Raw genomic sequence first — 22,960 nt, 5'->3', positions numbered from 1 at the left:
CCAGCGTACATGAACTGTTTTTAAATAACTAATTATGAAGTTCAGGGTTAACTGAGTCTGAATGAATTTTAGGGTGAGCTGGAAAAACAGCTTCTACAGGCAAATCCTATTCTTGAAGCTTTTGGAAATGCCAAAACTGTGAAGAATGACAACTCCTCCAGATTTGTAAGTAGGAGAAATACATTTGGGTCTACATTGCGGGGAGGTACACCATTCTTTAAATCAGTGTACAAAGAATCACCCTCTTTCTTTCAGTACTTCTCTCTAAAAAGCTTCTCTAAACCAATCCCTTTGAATTACTGTTTAGAACTTCTCTCTGAAATAGGAATTTGGCCTTTAACAGAACTAAAAATCAATCTCAGACTTGACAGTACCATTGTTCTGTCACAGTTTATCCGTCTGTGTGTGGCCTTGCAAAGTCAACTACTGCTCCAAGACATATCATCATCCTCTAGAAATTTGAAAAGAAAATCTGTACTTCCTTTTTCTTTGCACCACTGTTGAGCATGCATCTTGTTGGAAGGCATTCCTGTCATTTAGGAAGAGTTGTTAATGACTTAAATGAAAGACTACAAGAGAAAAAGCATCTCACATGGATTCACATTAGAGTAACAGTAGATGGGAGCTGTAACTACTTGATGTTACTTTTTGTTGGGAGTGCTGGCAGATGTTCTTTTTCCCTGCAGGCCCTTCACTCCTACCTCTGCTGACTCTCTGCAGAGGTATCCCTCAGATCTAATATTACTCCCACATTGACCGTTGTCAGAGTTCATTTCAGCCTGGTTGTCCTCGCAGGAGGGAATCGAGCATGATACTCTTAAGATGATGATGTACATGTCTCACTGAACAGCATACATGCTAATGTTGTAAAACCCCACATAACCTAAAAGAACAGACCAACCTAGGTCTTCTTTTCCTTCACAGGGCAAATTTATCCGCATCAACTTTGATGTGACAGGCTACATTGTCGGAGCAAACATAGAGACTTGTATCCTTTTCTGTGAACAGCACTGGAAGCTAACTAGGGTTAGCAGAAGGAAGAAAGATAAACAAGCTGCACTGCATGTCTAAGAAAGGCAAATATTGCTGAGGCTGGTATAAACAAAGATGGAGGGAAGTGGCTCCATTTATGCTGGTACCAGATTCTCAGTTTGTCTTACTCTTGTGCTTACATTTTCAGATCTCCTTTTTCATCTATAGGAAAGTGTGCTATTCTCCACATATAGCTTCAGAAAGTGGAGGAGATTGATTTGTGGTTGAGGTTGCATGTGATCTTGAAAGCTATGCAGTTGTTTCGTTTCACATCACAGGTACAATCCTGCATGGGTCAATCCAGTTCCCTGTCATCTACATTTCCAAATATAAAAAGATTTGAAACTTTCCTGTTTCTCATCAGAGGTGTTATAGAATATTTGGGAGGAGGGGGAAGAAAAAAAAAAGACTGAGAATGTGGCATTATCCCTACAGTTTATCCAGGAGCTCAGAGGATGTTTCCCATTTCTCATGCCCAGGTTTGGTATTCCTGCAAAAATTATGTATGCTGCACAAGGATAGATGGATTCCAATAAAAAGTGCGGAGAATAACCTGCTGAGGGAGAACTCCATACGATAATACAGCTTAGTAGTTTATGTCTGCAGCATAAATGGTCATCTCAATAAAAGTGATATACTTGTCCCTACCCCTCTAAGAACTTGATAGCAGGAAAAATAAAAGAGACAGGAAAAGCTAAATAACATGGTGCAGCCAGAAGAGCTGTCTTTGGATGCTCTGTAGTTCTTCTCCTTTTGTGTAACTGAAGGACAGTTTACCTGAACCTGCCTTGATCTTTGCATGTTTTGTTAAATCACCATGGTCAGAAATTACTAATCTGGGAACTTGCATAACTGAAGTGAAGCAAATATTTTGCTGTTGCTGATGTTCCATATGGCATCAAGCAGTAGATATTTTCAGAGAACTTGTCTGCTCTGGGAACTAAATACAGACCTGGTCATTCAAGTGACATACCTAGAGCTATATATCATTGGCTCTGATGTGGGTTTTTTCCAGGAATAAAGTACAAGTATTTCAGAGAAATTAAACTTAGATTGACTTTACTTGGCAAGTACTGATGCCTCTTCCCAGGGTTATGTTTATGAGATAGTGTATAAATGGGCATGTAGCTAAATTCCTCAGTGCTGCATTGCTCATCTTTGCAAAGAGGAGCTGCTTGCTCCAATAAATGAGGAGAAATTAACATACAGCTAAAAGAAGGATCTTATCTGTTGAATGTAACATCAAACAACAAACAGTTTAGCTTTCTGCACTTATTTTGAGAAGTGACCCATACAGAAAAAATGGGCTTTATTTTTTCAGATCTTATCTGAATTTTTATCTATAGCATTATATCATTTAAAGTGTAAATCAGCTACTGATGTCAAAATACTTAACGCTGCTGCCAGCTACATTTTTAGTGTTTTAGTCAGAAAAGTAGACAATAAATAAAGTCTGCTTTTATTGCTTCTATAGCTACAATATTGGCCTCAAAAAAGTTTTTAGGAGCCCCACCCTATGATAAAAGAATCGTATTTGTGAAATTGTGAAAGTGAAGTAAATGTTGTTATGAATACCACTGTTATATGTTTAACCTTAGAAGCATGTATGACTATCACAGAGCTTACTATCATGATTACCAGCTTTTATCATACAGTAAGAGGTAGGGAATTCATCTACTCCTCATGGTGATAATTAAACCAGTACTAGTGATCTCAACACAAAATTAGAACCAAATTTATGTTAGATAAGCTCATGGCAAAAAATTTAAGCAATGCTATTAGTGGCTCTGAGACTGAAGGCACAATTATGGAAGGACCAGAATATGTTTGTTTGTTTGTTTGTTTTAACATACTTGACAAACAGATTTGCTTGAAAAATCCCGTGCTATTCGTCAGGCCAAAGATGAGCGAACATTTCATATCTTTTACTATTTGATTGCTGGAGCTTCTGAACAAATGAGAAGTAAGTCACTTGCTAATGATCTCATTAAACAGCATGAAGAATAGCTTACCTATGTGATTTATCTTAATATCTTAAAGAGAATGTTATTCAATTCTTTTGATAAATAAACAGCTCTTTAGCCATAGAAAGTAATTCTCTTAAGTGAACTGTAAAAAAGTTTAAACTTGTTGTCTGTTTAAGCCAGGTGGTTTACAGTTTATTGTTATTTTTCAATTGACAGCAGATATAAACTCATTGATCTTGAATGATATCAAGATGAACAAAGAGGAGTTGTGTATTATTTTTTACACACACACACAAAAACGGGGGTTCCAAATATAAGTATTGGCTAGCAGTTTCACAATCAAGAGAATATCTTTCTCATAGCTCATGTTTACACTGTGAAACTCATAGTTTCATAACGTCGTGGTGAAAAGTCTAAGTGGATGAGAAAAATAGGAATTCAATACAACATCAATTGGAACATCATGGCTTCAATACAACATTTTTCCATACATGACTGACTGAAAGAATGTATAAAGCAATAGATAACTTTACATTTTCCCTAATATTTATGCTAAGAATCTGTTGCTGGCCATTGTATGGAACTTAAGAGTTTTTTGGTTTGGACCCCTTTTGTTGTTACCTGGTTCCATTCTTATTATTATTCAGTATGAATGTGCAGGTCTAGTGGGGCAAGAAGAGAGAGAGAATTTTGACTAGGTTACATACAGAAGTAAATGTAATATTTATGTCATTAAGCTGACACACTTACACTTTTCTTCTTTGTCTTTTAGATGATCTGCTGCTGGAAGGCTTCAACAACTATACTTTTCTATCTAATGGTCACGTTCCTATTCCTGCTCAACAAGATGATGAGATGTTCCTGGAGACCTTGGAAGCCATGAAAATTATGGGCTTTACTGAGGAGGAGCAGACAGGTGAGAACTGTTAGCAAGATCGTACTCTGCAAGTAATAATATAGACAGATCCAAATGCACTGCAGTTCATTCTGTCCAGAATGACCACTTCTCAAAATAAACATATGAATGTAGAATCTTACTTCACATAATTTTTAAATGAGTGGATCGGGCTCAAATTCTGTGATTCTCTGAAATAACTCATACTTTTGTCCACTGTTTCGGAGAAAAAGAAAATAAACATGAACAAACAACTAAGCTACCTTGAAAATGTGGGCCTGCCACAGGCATCAAACTAACCACCATTTACCCCTCACAGTTCCGGGGAGAGTGTAGGGTTTTGTCTGGTGCTCACCAGCGTACATCGGCATGGCTGCAGCCGCCATGCCTCAAGTGACACCTGGTGGCAGAAACTGTGTCACGCCATCACTCCAGCCTTCGAGCGGCTTTGTCAGCCAGAACTGATTTCTGTTACCTGTCCCATCTGCATCAGTGCCCGAGGGTTCTAAGAAAAAAAATGCTTTGCCTTGCAGGACAGTAGTACAAATCTGTCTTGGTAAAGTTAGATTATGGTACTGACAAAAACTGCTTCGTTCTACAGCCAGAACACATGCTTTGGTGTTGATAGCAGCACTATCCATGACATCAAAATGACTTGTATTGCTGTCTGAACCCCTTTCATTTCATGATTTAAAATACAAGCCCATTGGGACAGTATTGCTCTCCTGTATGAGTCTACCAAATGAACAAAATGACCTCTCTAGATTAATATGATCTCATCTGTAACACCAGCAGATTTTACTACCTGAGGTTAAAAGGCATGAAATTTCTCTACGTTTTAAGAGTTAAGTGTTAATAAATTACTGCTTTGTACTCACACTAATCCTGTGAATATTTGTACACTATTCATTTGCATGAATGAACAGCCACATACTGCACAGCCAGAGCTTTGGAATTGCCACTTGTTCTTAAGGCTGTTGGAAACTCATTGACATGTTTGATTTTAAAAGCAGAGATAGAGATTCTCAAATGACCAAGCATAGGCCACTCTGACTGAGAGATGAATTCCCAAGATTTAGAGGTCTACCTGGGGATGCAGCACGTTTTGCAGATGCTGGCATTCCCTTAGTGGTCCATTTATTCAATTGCACTGATTATTTGAGCTGCACTTCTGCAAGCTCTCAAACTATTGCAGCTTATAGCTGTCTTTTATAGCAAATCTAGATCTTTCCATGGAAGTATAGACTACCAAAGGCCACACAATGAACTTTCATTATTGTAGAGAATGAAGTTTTCAAAATGTGTCCATTCCATTCCTCACTTATACTGTCTGCTTATCTTACAGCTATATTGAGGGTTGTTTCGTCTGTCCTACAGCTGGGCAATATTGTCTTCAAGAAGGAGAGAAACACTGATCAAGCTTCTATGCCTGACAATACTGGTATGATTTGTCCCTTTAAAAAGTCAGTTCACATTAAGAAAGTAATAAAATAGCAGCTGAGGAAGCACTCTTTATCAAGATTTTAAACTGTTAATGTGTATATGCTTCACAGGTCTTAAAAGATACGCCATACTTAGAATCAGTTCAATATTCATTACCTTTTTTGGTAATCTTGAATCCGTAAATTGATCATCAGTGAATTCCTTGGTTGTATCACGAATAATACTTTTACAGCAAGTGGCATCTCTTGCATGTACAACAGAGGAGCTTTTAAGGAAGATAAACTACATTACATAATTGTTGATTTGCTTGTATTCACACCAAGAGAAAATTCAATCTGAAATATAAAATATAATATCACTTTTTTATTCTAGCTGCTCAAAAAGTTTGTCACCTGATGGGGATTAATGTGACTGATTTCACAAGATCTATTCTAACCCCAAGGATCAAAGTAGGACGAGATGTTGTTCAGAAAGCTCAGACCAAAGAGCAGGTACCTACTTGCAGTCTGCTCTGCTCTTCTGGAGTTATTTTCCCTTTCTTCTTTTCATTCTTACATCACATCTAAAGGGAATCTGTTTTCTTTCTCTCTTTGCATTATCCTTACTTAAATTAGCAGTTAATTTGATTTGTTCTTTTACTTAGAATTTTCTTTCTTTCAGGCTGACTTTGCCATAGAGGCTTTGGCCAAAGCAAAATTTGAACGTCTTTTCCGTTGGATTCTAACTCGTGTAAACAAAGCTCTTGATAAAACTAAACGACAAGGAGCTTCTTTCTTGGGGATCCTTGATATTGCTGGATTTGAGATTTTTGAGGTATGTGCTGTGGGACACAAATTGGTTAAACTCCTTGTTGTCGTCATGCTGTAGTTCGGAATGCAAGATAACAAATATCTAAATTCAGAACCACATAAACAATTTGATTCTCTCAAGCTGCATAGCACTACATGGCCAAGACAACCCACAGGACTATTCTACTTGGAAGGGCTGGGAACTGGCAGCATCACTGCTGGGCTTCTGGGGGACTCTGTGTTTAGAACCAAGGTCTGGTCTTTATGGTTTATTGGACAGGTCCCAGTTTTGAGATTTACTACATGTGATCTTACTGTAAATTTGCCTTAAAATACAAAAATATGGATCCTTTGAATTACAGTAATCTTTAAAAAAAATAGAATATAGAAATTTTTATCTTGACATTTACGTTGCCTCTTTTAGGTGTCTTTCTAACATCAGAAATACAATTCTTTTGTCCTCTTCACAGATCAATTCCTTTGAGCAGCTGTGCATCAATTACACTAATGAGAAACTTCAGCAGCTTTTCAACCACACAATGTTTATATTGGAGCAAGAGGAATATCAACGTGAGGGCATTGAATGGAATTTCATTGACTTTGGCCTTGACCTGCAACCTTGCATTGAGCTAATTGAAAGACCGGTAAGTTTGTATCTGTATAGATGGGACACTATGTAGGTTTCATCAGGGTCCATTATGTATCAATATGAGAAGCATTTAAGATATTTCAGATTGTTGTTGCCTGGGACGATGAGTAACAAAGCAAAAAGAAGGTGGTGTTCTTTCTTTGTCTCCGGCTTTCATTATACTGATTTGGTATTGCTCATGTTGCAGACCAACCCCCCAGGTGTCCTAGCTCTGCTGGATGAGGAGTGCTGGTTCCCCAAAGCTACTGACACTTCCTTTGTGGAGAAACTAATTCAAGAACAAGGCAACCATCCCAAATTCCAGAAGTCCAAACAACTCAAGGATAAAACTGAGTTCTGCATACTGCACTATGCAGGAAAGGTATGAGAGAGACTGAGCCACACTGACTTACAGAACTTTGTTTCTTTTTTGCTGTTTGACCAACAATGAATCAATCTTGTTCTCCTATTGATAGGGATGGCTTTAGTTATATAACGTATGTATTAAGGGCTTCAATTACAGAAGATGGGAAATAAGATTCACACAACATTCATGGCTGTGCTAAGCTCACATGAAAACAAAAATAACCAGCACTGCGGTTTTGAATATCCAAGTAACTTGGATTCCTCTCTAGCAAACAGACTTTTAAAGGCATAGTGGTTCCTCTGCAAGTCTGTCATGTGTATGTCTGCAAAAAAAATCTCTTTAGATGGAAGTACATGCAAGAACAAGTATTCAACTCAGCTCTCAACTATAGAAAGCTTTTCAAATCTTACTAGTTTTTAGATTATTTTATGTTAGAACAGTGCCCTGTGTTCTTGGCTCTGCCATATTTCTGGCAAAACAGATTTCTGACCCAGCATTGTTTTCTGTAGGTTACCTACAATGCAAGCGCCTGGCTGACAAAGAACATGGATCCACTAAATGACAATGTGACTTCTCTGCTAAACCAGTCTTCAGACAAATTTGTGGCAGACCTTTGGAAAGACGGTATGAATCACAACTCTAAACCATTAATGTGGTTTAAAGGGAGAAACTTGGACTAGAACTGTTCTGCCAGCTCTCCCTTAGGAGTGGGCAACAAGCGTGAAAATGATAAGAGTGGAAGAGATTGATTTAAGAGACAAGAGTACTCTTTTCTAAATAGTTATGAAAAGCATATTAGATAGCTAAGTACTATCAAAATAATTTCCTTACTACAATAAAAAATATTCATTATGCTACTATAATGTTATGGAATATATCAGACAGCTCACTTAATACACTGTCAGTGCTGTTATGAAAGACTGTGTGCAGTCCTTAACTTACATGTTCCTCTCCCAAAAATTCTACTACAATTCTCTTCAGCAAAGTTTTATCTAAAATAAACTCAACCAGAAGAATATCTGTATGTATAGAAAACACTGCATTTGTTTAAAAATTTTCCATGGATCTTTAAGATGCATACTACATGATACATATTTAATGGTTGTCACACATTGTGACACAACCTACTAGTAGGGATACTTTGCAGGACTGTCCTTGTAGAGCAGCCATAAAATACGTGCTGTGCATTCAATTGTTCCATTCTTCCACTAGTTAACAAAAACCCTTATTTTTGAGTTAGACAGAAGTAGGCTATTTACTCAGAAATATCTTCTAATGCTTTCATTAGCATGCTTCAATTGCATCAAAAGTATTTTGGTCCTCTTCTGGAAGGTGCACTTTAGCAATGGCAGTGAAAAGTGTAATGCGAGGTGAAGACAATTTATACAAGCATTCCCACTCACATGTTCTTTTTTATATTGCAGTGGATCGTATTGTTGGTCTAGACCAGATGGCCAAGATGACTGAAAGTTCACTGCCTAGCTCTTCCAAAACCAAAAAAGGCATGTTCCGTACTGTGGGCCAACTCTATAAGGAGCAGCTGACTAAACTGATGACCACCTTAAGGAATACCAATCCCAACTTTGTCCGCTGCATCATTCCAAATCATGAAAAAAGGGTAAATATCAAATGTCAGACTCTTGGCACACTATTAGTGCACACTGCAGAACTGAAAGATGTCTTGAAACGTAGATATGTGCTAGCAACATCTTTGCAAATTTCTACTGTGCTAAAGATACTTTTTGTTTCCTTTTCAGGCTGGCAAACTTGATGCCCATTTAGTGCTGGAGCAGTTGCGCTGCAATGGTGTCTTGGAAGGTATTCGCATCTGCCGGCAAGGGTTCCCCAACAGGATTGTCTTCCAGGAATTCCGTCAGCGGTAGGAATCCCTTGCTCAGTCCTTACGTAGGGTTTAAAAGGGCTTGTATACTGTTTGCCTGTACAAAATAATCTGACATTTTTCCACCTCTCTAACATTTGTGTCTTCTGGCAGATATGAAATTCTTGCTGCGAATGCTATTCCTAAAGGATTCATGGATGGGAAGCAGGCTTGCATACTGATGGTAAGGAAAACAACTTTGATCCTATTGATAATCAGATCTACATCTCTTATATAAAAACTGTTGGGAATGAAAAGAATGATAATTTTTAATACTCTAAACTTCAGCACTGGAATTAACAAATATCCCTGTTTCCCTCCAGATCAAAGCACTGGAACTTGATCCCAACTTGTACAGAATTGGACAGAGTAAAATCTTCTTCAGAACTGGTGTTCTGGCACACCTGGAAGAAGAGAGAGACCTGAAGATCACAGACGTCATTATTGCCTTCCAGGCTCAGTGCCGAGGCTACCTGGCCAGAAAGTAAGAATATGTACTAACAAAAAATATATATTTGGCAGTGGGTTATCTACAGTAGCTTTAGTTCTCTGTATAACAAACTGAAGATATTCAGACGTTTTATTATTAGCTAATTTTGCTAGTATTGCTTTGCAATTCAACTCGTGTTTCAGTGTTTACCTAAAAGAACTCATTTCTTGCCCAGAAGTAGCTTACTAGTATAGTTACAGAGAAGCAATTACATTGTGAGGCTACTTAAACTCTCCATACAGAAAGCATTCTAGGCAACAACCCATCATTTAAATACATTTCTACTAGTAGGACAAGGTGCATTATAGCCTACAAATGGAACCTTTTGCACTGTTGCAATACAAATAGCAGTACCACTGGCATTTGTAAAACAAAACATAATTTCTTACGCAGTTAGAGCATGAAGCACTGGAGTCACTTGGCACACTCTCAGTTAATACATATCACCAAACTATTAACAGCAATAGCCTTTTTCTGCACACTACCAAGGCTTTCAAAATTGATGATCAAATAAATTTAAGCATAATAGGTTTCAACAGAGATAACCAGTGTGTGCTCTCAATGCCCATATACTTCATATCCAGAACTATTGGCACAAACCAAAAAGTATGCATATTTACTGAGCACAAAAAGAAACAAACAAACCAAAAGAAACCCCAAAGACTAAATAAAATACTGGAAATCTAAACAGATCTAAACACTTTTTCTTGAGAAAGCAGAGGTACTGTTTAAGTGACAAAAGAACTTGTGCAGATTTCTCAAATCAGCAGGGTCTCATGCCATGGCTTCTTTGCTTAATATGTTTGTCTTACAATCTGTATTCTCAGACTAAACAAATTTGCTTTGTGCTTCTTATCACAGGGCCTTTGCCAAGAGACAGCAACAGCTGACTGCAATGAAGGTTATCCAAAGAAACTGTGCTGCTTACCTGAAACTGAGGAACTGGCAATGGTGGAGACTGTTCACCAAAGTGAGTAACTGCTGTCTGTGAATCTCAGCTTTACAAAAGTAACGGACTGCACAAGATAACAAGTCATGTCAGGCACCCTCCCTGCTCAGCTCATCACAGATGACAGCAAGAGCTTCATTAGCTTCACAGAACTTTGGATTAAAAGACACTCTGGATATTCTTATAACACTTAACTTTATAGTTAGTTTTATCTTGGGATGAAAAACTAATTAAGCAGAGATCTACGTAAAATTTAGTATGACTATTTTAGTTGCCCAAAATGAAATAATTTCACACAAATTGATAATTAGAACAAGAACCAGAATGTTGTGAAACGTGCGGTAATGTGGACTCAGGAGTTCTCTAACTTCCTTCTAGCCACTCAAACAATTTAAGTGTTTTCCCAGAGAGTGGAGAGGCTTGGTTGTTATTCGCAAGAATGGCTTTCTATGCAGCAGTTATAGCCTCTGTGCATTCTCTGCGCACAAAACCAGCCTTCTAGTCTTTCAGCAAGTGATACTACTGGAACTAGAGGTGCTCACGAGACTTCAAGAATGAATGCAGAAATGGTTATGAATGCTGCCAGGGCTTGCTGGTTTAAAGATGTTTACACCAAGTGTGGTTAGACGTTATTTGCCCACTACCTGAACGGCAGCAGGTAGTGCTACCACCAGCACCAGTCATCCTGACACCATTAAGTGCTGTATTCAGTAAAATAAGTTGCTGGTATGATTCTTAATTTTCTTTTTGTTTTCAGGTGAAACCACTGCTACAGGTCACCCGCCAAGAGGAAGAAATGCAGGCCAAGGATGAAGAATTGCAAAGAACTAAGGAAAGACAACAGAAAGCAGAGGCTGAACTGAAGGAACTGGAGCAGAAACACACCCAGGTGACTGACAGATCTAAGCCTCTCCGAAATATTAGCCACTCTCTTACAGTTTCCAGAAGCTATTAGGATAAAGAGGTCTGTTTTCTTTGTACTTACCATTGTATTCATAGCAATGGTCCAGAACAAAAGTTCAGTGCAAACTCCCAGTAACTTCTGCAGAAGCCTGGTATCTGCAGAAAGACTTGTGGTACAGCTACCTATACGTATATTATGACTAGTAGAAAGACTCTGTGGGGACAACTTGCAATCTAAATTTTAACTGCCTATACATTTTATCTCCATAGCTTTGTGAAGAGAAGAACCTCCTTCAGGAGAAACTTCAGGCAGAAACTGAACTGTATGCTGAAGCTGAAGAGATGAGAGTCCGTTTAGCTGCGAAAAAGCAAGAGCTGGAAGAGATTCTGCATGAGATGGAGGCCAGAATTGAGGAAGAGGAGGAACGCAGCCAACAGTTGCAGGCAGAGAAGAAAAAGATGCAACAACAAATGCTGGTAAGGAAGCATAAGCAACAAACAGACACAGTAACTTGTATCTCAGAGAACAGCAGGAGATAGGACCTGAGGTTTGCCAATGAAAGACCCTGCTATGCAGCCCTTAGTAGAATGTGTTTAATGCCACTGAAGTAGTAACAAACAGATTTATGCTCTTTCATCCAGAATTCTTTATACATAATCTTCCTCTACCCCAATTTTAAATTATTTTCTGTAAAAAAAACTGTTTCAGTAAATCTTTCTAAGTCAAAAAGTATTACAGATAGTCTACTTCTTAGTAAAAACAACCAACTCTGTAACATACCCCACACAGACTGACAAACATTGTGCATTGCCTGTAATTTAAGTTGTATTTTATTTCCAGAATTCATGATTTCTTTTTCCCTTCAAAGGACCTGGAGGAACAGCTGGAAGAAGAAGAAGCTGCGAGACAGAAACTGCAACTTGAAAAAGTTACAGCAGATGGCAAGATAAAGAAAATGGAAGATGACATTCTTATCATGGAAGATCAGAATAACAAGCTAACAAAGGTAAGCATCGTGGGCCCATTTTCTTACTTTGTGAAAATAGTCCAGGATGAGAGAAAATCTCTTTAGTTAGATGAGGAAAGGGTATACTTCTGATCACTGAGTTTCATGTGTAAACATTTACCAGACCAGCAGGCCAGCCTGTACTGAGTAAGTTTCTGATAAGTAAATTTCCATGCTTTCTTGAATAATTCAGAATTGTGAAAAATACTAGTATTGAGATCCTCTGTGGTGACAGTATCTTAAAGAAAATCTCTACAATAGTCAAGCACAGTCATTGGAACATGTTTGGTTGAAAAGCTAAGATTTCATGATTAAAATTGGAAGCAAACATGTATTCAAGTACTTCTTGAAGGGGACACTCCTCTGAATATGCTCTTCACTTACCAGCCAAAGTGGGTGTAAGATTCTAATAACAGCTGATTAAAGAACATGGGAAATTTCAATACTGCTTTCCAGCCCCTCTGTACTCAACAAATTGAAACGTACTGCTACAATCTCACAGTATCCAAAGACAGTATACTGGACATTTTTTATTTGGTATAGAGATGCATCATGATAACCGATGACAGACACTTCTGTTAACAAAACTATTTTACTGTTCTTCAGGAAAGAAAACTCCTTGAGGAAAGAGTAAGTGACCTAACAACAAATCTTGCTGAAGAGGAAGAAAAGGCCAAAAATCTTACAAAGCTAAAGAACAAACATGAATCTATGATTTCAGAACTGGAAGGTAATATGAACAATGATGCTTTATGTCAGATGTTTGCTTTGGTACATATGAAAAATAAACAACAATAAAACCCTACAGAGAATCTGGAGCAAACTTCTAAAAACTGTGTTATCCACTTTCATATGCTGAAACCATTTTGTGAATGACAATCTCTGAAACCCCAAGATGCATAAACCATAGATAGCTTTTCTTTATACATATAAATAGTAGAGGAGTGGAATTTTGGGGAAAAAAGTGTTTCTGGAGAAATATAAATATATATATTTTTAGTGGCTGGAAATAAGTGATGATAGCAAAGTTTTGCATGTTGCTTCAGAAAGACAGTAACTTGCACTTAAATATATAGCCTCACTGAAGACCAGAACATTTTTGCATCCAAGTTCAAGATCAGATGATAGCTCCTTGCACTAGCCCACTCTCATGACCCAAATCTTTACTTTTTCAGTGCGACTGAAAAAGGAAGAGAAGACCAGACAAGAACTGGAGAAAACAAAGAGGAAGTTAGAAGGAGAGTCAAGTGATCTGCATGAGCAAATTGCAGAGCTCCAGGCACAAATTGCTGAGCTGAAGGCACAGCTAGCCAAAAAGGAGGAAGAGCTGCAGGCTGCTCTAGCCAGGTATTTGCTCCTGAATCTGCATACAAGTTAAAAATCCCAGGCTGAAACACATATCTCTTTCCAGACACTGAGTACATCCTACCTGACTTTCTGCTGAAGATACTTACGCTATTGTTTTTTTCATGAACAACTTAACCTTATGCCCAGACAGCAATGAAAACACTTCTTCCCTAAGGCCTTGATAATACTGCCAAGTAAAGAATAAAAAGTAGCAACACAGTTGATAGGCAAAAAGCATAAACCACGATTCCTACTGAAGTAACCATGTACAGCTAAGTATTTCCAGTTTATTAAGATTAAAATCGCACCTTGAACATAAACCTTTAATCTCTATACACTGATGTCCTGAAAATGAAATGATATTTTTTAATACAGAAAATTAAACACTTTTTTTCCAGGCTTGAAGAGGAAACTAGTCTGAAGAACAATGCCCTCAAGAAGATCCGAGAATTGGAATCTCACATCTCTGATCTCCAGGAAGACTTGGAATCTGAGAAAGCTGCAAGAAACAAAGCAGAAAAACAGAAGAGAGACTTAGGTGAAGAGCTGGAGGCTCTTAAGACAGAGCTTGAAGATACTTTGGATACCACAGCCACCCAGCAAGAGCTCAGGTATGGAGACTTTGCCCACAGATGGAACAATTCTGGACTTTCATAGTGATAGTCTCCAACATATAGACAATCTAATTCAGGTTACCTAGGCTATTTTTTTTTTCCTGGAACTAGTTATCTAATTGTCTGTCTTAGGCACCTTAATAATTCAGTCTTGTACTCAACAGTTGAAACTCTTTTCCCCTGATGTTTCATGCAGGAAACCCATTTCTGTTAACTGATCTCAGTACAACTTCTTCTGATCTTGTCTGTCATATATCCTGTGAAAACTACTTCACAGAATTTCTTTAAGTTCATTTTTGCATTATCTCTCAACGTGATATAACTTGTAATTAGTCTGACTTTACAACTATGTTGGAGTGCCATTTTCCCAGTGACTGGAACACTCTTAGGTGCTCCTCTCCATTTATGTACGTCTTCTTGCAGAGCAAAGCGTGAACAAGAAGTCACTGTGCTGAAGAGAGCACTGGAGGAGGAGACTCGAACTCATGAAGCCCAAGTCCAGGAGATGAGACAAAAGCACACTCAAGCTGTGGAAGAACTAACAGAGCAGCTGGAGCAATTTAAACGGGTAAATAGCAATCCATCCTACTGATAACCACCCACTAAGTAATACGAATTCCTTTTACAAAAACTCTTTCTTCATGTTTGTAGGCTAAAGCAAACTTGGATAAGACCAAACAGACACTCGAGAAAGATAATGCTGATCTGGCTAATGAAGTCAGGAGCCTGAATCAGGCCAAACAAGACGTAGAGCACAAAAAGAAGAAGCTGGAAGTACAGCTGCAAGATTTGCAGTCTAAATACACTGATGGAGAGCGTGTTCGGACAGAACTCAATGAAAAAGTTCACAAGCTGCAGGTAAAAGGGGGGTTCGAGCTTTTACTATGACACCTTGGACTTGAGTAGACCAGTTAGACTAAGTTCATTGGAAGTACATCTGGAGGAATCCTTGCCTTATTGACTTCAGTTGGGACACTCTTTTTTTTTTCTTTTGGGTGGGGTTCAATTGTAAGGCTCCTATTTCAGTTATCACACCATTAAACAATTACAGCCACTCATGGAAGTGAGAGTTGTTAGTCTTACGATTCCCTGTGTTGTGTAATGCCACCACTGTTTCAGTGACAGTGCTGCATATTTTACAAAGATCCTGCTTGTTTATTGCTGTGTGGTGGTGAATGTCAATAAAAATAAGGATTTTGGAAATTGATTAAACTGCATTAAACTCATAAGATGCATCCAGAAAAATGAAAACAGAAGTGGAATGCTTACTTATTTGTGATTTAGTTCCCAAAAAGAGAACAACTAAAAATATTTTTAAGTAGCTCTTTGGTAGATTTGCAATGCCCAGCAATACTGATCAACCACAGTTACAAGTTTGTTCATAGCAGCAGTAAGCTTCTTTCACTAATTGTAAGTTAATTGATAAATAAGAAAATATATCCAAAATATATCAGGTTCTCTCAAACCTGAAAAGAGAAAGGAAAATACAGGGAAATCCTCATGCCCTTTTGCAATTCACTGGAAGTTGAAGGAAAAACAGGAGATGAATTTTCAGCATTTCTGCTATTCACCTGAACAATACTATTTTTCACAACTGAATTCCTAGAAATGCTGTCTGTTACTGTGGAATATACAATATATTAGTATTGTCTTATGAATAGAAACAGGCTATGATATATAGTAATAAAATGCTAAGGTAAACTCCAGACAAAAACGGCGTCTTAATACATATGTCACAATGTGCAGACACAACATGCAGACACTGTAGTTTTTCTGTGTAGGATTTAATGCCACAGAACGCCACATATTGTCCAGAAGAATTGCTACAAAGTTTATGATTCTCCTATGAACTAGAAACACTTTTAGTGCTCAAGATGACTCAAAAAGCATAGCAGCATATTCAGAACCCCTTCAAACATTGAGACTTTGATTTAGAGCAAACTAAGCAGAGGAAGTTGTTAAAGTTGTGCAAAATAACTGAGTGTTTTTTCACTTTGGTCTCTCACAGATTGAGGTTGAAAATGTTACCAGTTTGCTCAATGAAGCAGAAAGCAAGAATATCAAATTAACTAAAGATGTGGCAACCTTAGGATCTCAGCTACAAGACACACAGGTAAACTTGTATGTAGTAACAGCTCATCTACAATTTCAAGAAATGCTGTAAGAAGACCTCAGCTAATGACTGTCTTGCTGGTTGATGTGATTACTGTAGGAGCTGCTTCAGGAAGAAACACGGCAGAAGTTGAACGTGACTACAAAGCTCCGTCAGTTAGAGGATGACAAGAACAGCTTGCAGGAGCAGTTGGATGAAGAAGTAGAAGCCAAACAAAATCTGGAGAGACATATTTCTACACTGACAATACAGGTATCAGTTCCATACCTAAATCATTACCTCTGTCACCAAGTTGTGTCAGTAATTCCAAAGGCTTCAGACAGGAATCCTAGCACAATTTATAGATCTTCAGGAACTTGTGTTGTTAGCCCAGATGGCATCAATGGAGACAGAAGACTTCTTTATCTTCTTCTTTATGCTGAAGAGTATCTTTACCATAAAGATATATTTAAAGAGGTCCCAAGGCAGTTTTTCACACTTGGCCTGTATGTGCATAGTAGGCAAGTAGTCTGCCTGGGTCAAATTAGAGGTTCTGTGGTCTTGGTTTTCTCCTACTCCCCTTCTGTGCCAAGCTTTGTTGTCACTGATATAACGATTTCTTCTCTGAATTCAAATTTCAGCTCTCCGATTCTAAGAAGAAGCTACAAGAATTTACTGCTACAATAGAAACTATGGAAGAAGGTAAAAAGAAATTCCAGAGGGAAATTGAAAGTCTCACACAACAGTTTGAGGAAAAAGCTGCTTCTTACGACAAACTGGAAAAAACCAAGAACAGACTCCAGCAGGAGCTGGATGACCTTGTGGTGGACTTAGATAACCAGCGTCAGCTGGTCTCCAACCTGGAGAAGAAGCAGAAGAAGTTTGACCAGGTGTGGATTTAAGATTCTCCTTTGCTGTGCTATCTCCTGACTTCTCTGTGACTCGCAGGGAATCAACTAAAAGATGATAGTGAAAGATAAAGCAGTGTCAAAAAAATAAACTTGAATTAAACGTATCATAGAGCAGTTGATTAATGCATATAAATAGAAATTAAAATGCAGATTTCTCTTTGTCATTATCAACTGACAAGAAAGTTGTAACAGAAGAAAACCTTATACTAATATTCCTATGTTAACACTATCATTTTATAGATGCTGGCTGAAGAGAAAAACATCTCTTCAAAATATGCAGATGAAAGGGATAGAGCAGAAGCTGAAGCTAGAGAAAAAGAAACAAAGGCTCTGTCCTTGGCCCGTGCACTAGAAGAGGCATTGGAAGCCAAAGAAGAACTGGAGAGAACAAACAAAATGTTGAAAGCTGAAATGGAAGACCTTGTTAGCTCCAAAGATGATGTTGGCAAGAATGTAAGTTTTGGGCTCAGAATGATTTTCACAATAAGTTAGAACAGCAGCTAACAAACAGATAATTGTTTTCAGTGTGGGGAGCTTTCTGTAGCACACAGATTCATTCAGCAAGATCAGGTATTTTGTGCAGAACTCCAAGTTTGTTCCATTTGCATCCAAACCTTCAAGGGACTTGGCAAAGTAACTGTAAGTTACTTTTATTCTTAACATGGCTTCAAGCCTGAAGATTGATTTCTAAGACTGGAAAATATTAAAGACTTTCTAATTCATTTAGTAATTTAATAAAGAACGTTTAAGTGGTAAACTCTGCAGGTCTCGTTTTAGTGATGTGACCTTACCACCAGCTTAACATGTACTTGTATAGCTGCAGCAAATTTCCACTGTTACATTACCAATCACTTCTTTTATTACAGTGATAATATCACTTCTAATACGAACTAACTAAATTCACTGCTGATACTTGACTGATTAAAATCAGTACATAATAAAGTGTAAAGAATCTCAGGTTGTTTCAAGGGAGACTAAGTATACAAAAAATGCAATTAACTCAAATTAGCTCATTCACTGTCTGCAGCTGATATTTTCAGATGTGACCTAAATAGAAAATAAGCTGGGTTTAACTGGATTTATTTTTGTATAACAAATCTATTTCATTGCTTAAAAGGTCCATGAATTGGAGAAGTCTAAACGGACACTTGAACAGCAAGTAGAAGAAATGAAGACACAATTAGAAGAGTTAGAGGATGAGTTACAGGCTGCTGAAGATGCCAAACTTCGGTTGGAAGTTAATATGCAAGCCATGAAAAGCCAGTTTGAAAGAGATTTACAAGCCAGAGATGAACAGAATGAGGAGAAGAGGAGACAACTCCTTAAACAGGTATCATTTTACTATTACAAACACAGTAACAAAACCAAAAAACCTGAATGTTCCCAGGCTCATGCCATTAGTAAAGCACTTCACTATAATAAGAAAGCATTATATATATAAAGATAGCATAACAGTATTATATTTTGCATTTCAGTAGCACACAGTTGCTAACAGATGTAGCAAGTCAACACTACAGTCAATACAGTAGAAAACACGTGAATTATTTTCCCTAGCACAGTAAATACTTTTCCTGTGTTCTTAGAGCAAGTGAAATAAGACAGTTTCTGACATGTCTGCCTTCCTAAAGTACATGAAATAGATACCAAAGTATTGGAAAGGCAAACAGACAGGACAGAGCCTATTTGTACAGTAGCACTGTTACAGCAAGGAGAAATCCCATAGTCATCTTATTTCCAAAAGTACAGGCCCATAATGCCGACTCCTTTGGAGAATCTTCAATTTTTGAAAATGGAAATGCATTTTAACTTCTAGTAATACCACAGTTAACAGACACAGATTATGCAGGTTATCCAGACTTACACAGTGTTTAAGAGTATTGAAGAATGCTTTCTATACGTGTCTTCTCTAACAATCAGCTCCACGAACATGAAACGGAACTGGAAGATGAGCGGAAGCAACGCGCCCTGGCAGCTGCAGCCAAAAAGAAGTTGGAGGTTGATGTCAAAGATCTAGAAAGCCAAGTTGATTCTGCTAACAAAGCTCGGGAAGAAGCCATCAAACAACTTCGCAAACTACAGGTATGTAAAACCCACAAATCCAGTTTTTTTTACTCTTTTGTCATATGCTGACAGATAAACAAAGAATTGGAATATTCATAAAGATTAAGATGGCACACTCGCAAACATGCAAGGGAAATAAGGTCAATAGGCATTACAAAAACTACAGCACACAAGTGGAAGCATCACTCTCTTTAGAATAATTAAGAGTCTCTCAGCATATGCTAGCTGATCTCTACAGAAAATACACAAAAGCTTTGTGATTCTACTATGCTTGTGTCCTATTATGTGCACATTTCTTTGCATTGATGTTGTTGTAAAACTGGACAAAAATAAACCTTCGTTATTCTTTTCAACAAGGCTCAGATGAAGGACTACCAACGAGACCTGGATGATGCACGGGCTGCCAGAGAAGAAATATTCGCTACAGCCAGAGAAAATGAGAAGAAAGCCAAGAACCTTGAAGCTGAACTCATCCAGCTTCAAGAGGTAAAATGGAAAACTTTTAAAGCAGTATTACACAGAATACACAAGATCTTCAGTAGCTAGACAGAACTGCATTGATATAATAGCTAGAGATGGAAAATTAAAAACAAAATTTGTAATATGTTTCATGCTCTCCAGTGGCGTTGTTGAATATACATCTGAGCATAGCCAGGTCAAGCTCACCTTGGAGGAAAGCACAATTTGGGTTTAAAGGGAAATCAACTCTACGATCCAATACAAATTGTTCTCAATAGCTAGACATTCTTCCCAGACATTTATGATTTAAGAGTTTATTCCATTAATCAGACAACAAAGCTTACACCAGTTTTTCAGAGTTCATAGTTGTGCAACTTTGTGAGAACACTTGCTCATTTCTTTGCTATGCTGCATTTTTCTTCACTCCTAGGATCTGGCTGCTGCAGAGAGAGCTCGCAAACAAGCAGATCTGGAGAAAGAAGAGATGGCAGAGGAACTTGCAAGTGCTGCTTCTGGAAGGTAAGAATAGATTGGATTATTCACAGAGCTATAAGCATGCTGCTGAAAATTGCACGGTTCCCAAAAGAAGGTGTATTCCTGTCCCAACAGATATCCAGTCTTAACAATACAACATGTATGCATCTGAATGGTTTCGCTATCTGATTTTCTTTTCCTGGTGAATCATAGGTAGTTCCTAATAGCTTTATGTGTGTTCAATTGGTCAGAGCCATAACTGTACACTTCTTAAATTTAAACTTACAGAACAATCCTACAGGATGAGAAACGGCGCCTAGAGGCAAGAATTGCCCAGCTGGAGGAAGAGCTAGATGAAGAGCACAGCAACATAGAGACAATGAGTGATCGCATGAGGAAAGCGGTGCAGCAGGTAGAGCTCATTACAGCACGTGTGTCACTTTGTCTGTATTCCAGTGAAAGTTATCTGTGGCTTTGAAAATATATTTGGAGAACTGCCACCATGAATCACCACCTGATTTTCCCTGAAAGTACACAATGTTTCTGACAACATCCATTCTTGCCCTTGCAGGCAGAGCAACTGAACAATGAGCTGGCAACAGAACGAGCAACCGCACAGAAGAATGAAAATGCCAGGCAGCAATTGGAGAGGCAGAACAAGGAGCTGAGGAGTAAACTGCAAGAGATGGAGGGAGCCGTGAAGTCTAAATTCAAAAGCACAATTGCTGCTCTGGAGGCCAAAATTGCTTCTCTCGAAGAGCAATTGGAACAGGAGGCCAGGTACTTAGGCTTGCAGAGGGCACAGACATCCATTTATTGTTCCAGTTAATGAAACAAAGTAAACAAATGCATATATATTTGTGTAATCAGGTTCTCAGAACCATTAATGTTTGGTAAATTCTCTCCCCACATAACATTCCTTAGAGACACAGCCACTAAAATTGGAGTTATTACAGACTCTGAGTAAAAAACCATTTTATTGCTGAAAAGTTCTATTGGTAATGGTAAGAATCTGCCCCCTTACTTTACCACGTGACCCTAGCAGACTCTCTATCATACACTGTGCCATTTGTAGGACTATTTCCTGAGGAAGTCAATTTGTGTTTTAGATCTCCTTATCCCCTCAGGAACTTATCATGCAGCAAAAACACACTGTTTTTTTTTTTTTTTGTTTTTAATCAAAGACATTTACATCTTGCTTAGAATTCATCTGTTACATTCAGATAGGCCTCTACCATATGGTTCCTTGGTGCCACATCAAGCCACATCACCAAATGTTGCACTGTCATTTGCAGAGAGAAGCAGGCTGCAGCCAAGACATTACGCCAGAAGGACAAGAAGTTGAAGGATGCATTGCTGCAAGTGGAGGATGAGAAAAAACAAGCAGAGCAATACAGAGATCAGGTATGAGTCTGCATCATAAAGGTGTTAGCCAAGGGCACAGACATTTTTGAGTTTTACTAAAAGTTTTCAGATTTCTGCCTTTCCTAAAAAAGCAAGATTCCGTGTTATACCTCAAGAAGGGTCTGTGCTAGGACAGCTATAAAGCCTTTTGCTAAAAGATGTGACAATTTGATTTTTCTTCCATGCTGAGAGAAGTGCCAAAGCACTAGCCCTTGTCAATAGACCAACAGTCTGACTATACACTGTGATATATAGGACTCTGCACAACATCCCTTTTGGTACACAAATGGAGACCATGATCACATTTTGTACCCTATTGAGATATTTAACTTTACATAACACGTATCAACCTGCAAACCAGAAATGCAGAGTGAGGACTGTGTAGCAAAATAAAGAATTAAGTTTGCATCAGCAAATTGAAATCCCACAAAGTAGTTATATTTACGTTTTTAGATTTTAAGTTTTGCCTTTGATAGAGGAGAAAACTCTCAATAGAAATATGAATAGAAATATGAAATTTAAATGAGAATCTAAAGCTATCAGATGTATTTCAACTTGAAGAATTACTTTAATTTTGTCTTGTAGGCTGAGAAGGGCAACCTACGACTCAAGCAGCTGAAAAGGCAGCTGGAGGAGGCTGAGGAGGAGTCTCAACGTATCAATGCAAACCGCAGGAAGCTGCAGAGGGAGCTGGATGAAGCTACTGAGAGCAACGACGCCCTGGGCCGGGAGGTTGCAGCACTGAAGAGCAAGCTAAGGTAGAGTGCCATTGTTGGAGGAAAAATTGAAAATTTAGCATTAAACTAAGGAAGTAAAAAATAAAATAATCTGTTCAAGTAACAAACAGGCACAGATAATGAACACAAGGAGTAACTTTGCAGTGTTAGCTTGGCAAATGCAACAAGACGCCAAAGTCAGAAGGTGAAGTGCATATCACGGACTGCAGTAGTCTCAGGATTTTAGCTGAGAGATCAACAACTGTGACAACATGGCACAGGCCTTACTATTTTTCTATCCAAAACTGCTGTTGACTTAAATAGGAACAGAATTAGGCTTGGTTGCTTTTGAAAATACTCCCGTGGCCATATAAATTTCTACAGTTACAAATGGGTAGAAATGGTCATGCTTTTCATACTTACACACACACACAGCTCATATGTAATGACTGTGATAAGTCTTGTGCATTTTCACAGACAGCAAAAGGCAAAGCAGGTTATACTACTCTCATTCAAAGGTTTCTGAACCTCACC

General features: G+C 38.2%; 2 protein-coding genes across 19 annotated transcripts in view; one reads left to right on the top strand and one right to left on the bottom strand.

Annotated features, from left to right (window-relative positions):
* The window catches only part of NDE1 (nudE neurodevelopment protein 1), an 81,824-nt gene that overhangs the window by 38,516 nt on the left and 20,348 nt on the right, over positions 1 to 22,960 (bottom strand). For 13 of the 16 annotated variants that reach the window (XR_006177711.1, XR_006177722.1, XR_006177719.1 and 10 more), the window contains exon 11: positions 3,750 to 5,672. The exons of 2 other annotated variants lie outside the window; for them this stretch is intronic. The gene's annotated coding sequence lies outside the window, so the exon portion shown is untranslated. The remainder of the gene's footprint in view (positions 1 to 3,749; positions 5,673 to 22,960) is intronic. One more of the 16 variants, XR_006177720.1, reaches the window with a different exon arrangement.
* The window catches only part of MYH11 (myosin heavy chain 11), a 55,988-nt gene that overhangs the window by 28,848 nt on the left and 4,180 nt on the right, over positions 1 to 22,960 (top strand). For all 3 annotated transcript variants that reach the window (XM_042864855.1, XM_042864854.1, XM_042864856.1), the window contains 35 exons: positions 73 to 165; positions 925 to 988; positions 2,897 to 2,995; positions 3,772 to 3,915; positions 5,240 to 5,335; positions 5,710 to 5,828; positions 5,998 to 6,150; positions 6,596 to 6,769; positions 6,962 to 7,135; positions 7,630 to 7,744; positions 8,545 to 8,738; positions 8,878 to 8,999; positions 9,114 to 9,183; positions 9,323 to 9,483; positions 10,351 to 10,459; positions 11,196 to 11,327; positions 11,612 to 11,818; positions 12,211 to 12,348; positions 12,955 to 13,078; positions 13,524 to 13,695; positions 14,094 to 14,306; positions 14,733 to 14,877; positions 14,961 to 15,167; positions 16,318 to 16,422; positions 16,522 to 16,674; positions 17,043 to 17,291; positions 17,553 to 17,765; positions 18,430 to 18,642; positions 19,230 to 19,391; positions 19,731 to 19,859; positions 20,263 to 20,351; positions 20,595 to 20,718; positions 20,878 to 21,086; positions 21,602 to 21,710; positions 22,296 to 22,468. In XM_042864855.1, coding sequence (XP_042720789.1) covers positions 73 to 165; positions 925 to 988; positions 2,897 to 2,995; positions 3,772 to 3,915; positions 5,240 to 5,335; positions 5,710 to 5,828; positions 5,998 to 6,150; positions 6,596 to 6,769; positions 6,962 to 7,135; positions 7,630 to 7,744; positions 8,545 to 8,738; positions 8,878 to 8,999; positions 9,114 to 9,183; positions 9,323 to 9,483; positions 10,351 to 10,459; positions 11,196 to 11,327; positions 11,612 to 11,818; positions 12,211 to 12,348; positions 12,955 to 13,078; positions 13,524 to 13,695; positions 14,094 to 14,306; positions 14,733 to 14,877; positions 14,961 to 15,167; positions 16,318 to 16,422; positions 16,522 to 16,674; positions 17,043 to 17,291; positions 17,553 to 17,765; positions 18,430 to 18,642; positions 19,230 to 19,391; positions 19,731 to 19,859; positions 20,263 to 20,351; positions 20,595 to 20,718; positions 20,878 to 21,086; positions 21,602 to 21,710; positions 22,296 to 22,468 — 5,153 coding nt within the window. The remainder of the gene's footprint in view (positions 1 to 72; positions 166 to 924; positions 989 to 2,896; positions 2,996 to 3,771; positions 3,916 to 5,239; positions 5,336 to 5,709; positions 5,829 to 5,997; positions 6,151 to 6,595; positions 6,770 to 6,961; positions 7,136 to 7,629; positions 7,745 to 8,544; positions 8,739 to 8,877; positions 9,000 to 9,113; positions 9,184 to 9,322; positions 9,484 to 10,350; positions 10,460 to 11,195; positions 11,328 to 11,611; positions 11,819 to 12,210; positions 12,349 to 12,954; positions 13,079 to 13,523; positions 13,696 to 14,093; positions 14,307 to 14,732; positions 14,878 to 14,960; positions 15,168 to 16,317; positions 16,423 to 16,521; positions 16,675 to 17,042; positions 17,292 to 17,552; positions 17,766 to 18,429; positions 18,643 to 19,229; positions 19,392 to 19,730; positions 19,860 to 20,262; positions 20,352 to 20,594; positions 20,719 to 20,877; positions 21,087 to 21,601; positions 21,711 to 22,295; positions 22,469 to 22,960) is intronic.

Source organism: Lagopus leucura, unplaced genomic scaffold (genome assembly GCF_019238085.1).
Source record: "Lagopus leucura isolate 7727_CA_CO unplaced genomic scaffold, USGS_WTPT01 Super-Scaffold_760, whole genome shotgun sequence".
Lineage (NCBI taxonomy): Eukaryota > Metazoa > Chordata > Aves > Galliformes > Phasianidae > Lagopus > Lagopus leucura.
Note: the sequence above shows the minus strand (reverse complement) of the source record. Positions and strands in the feature narration are given on the sequence as shown.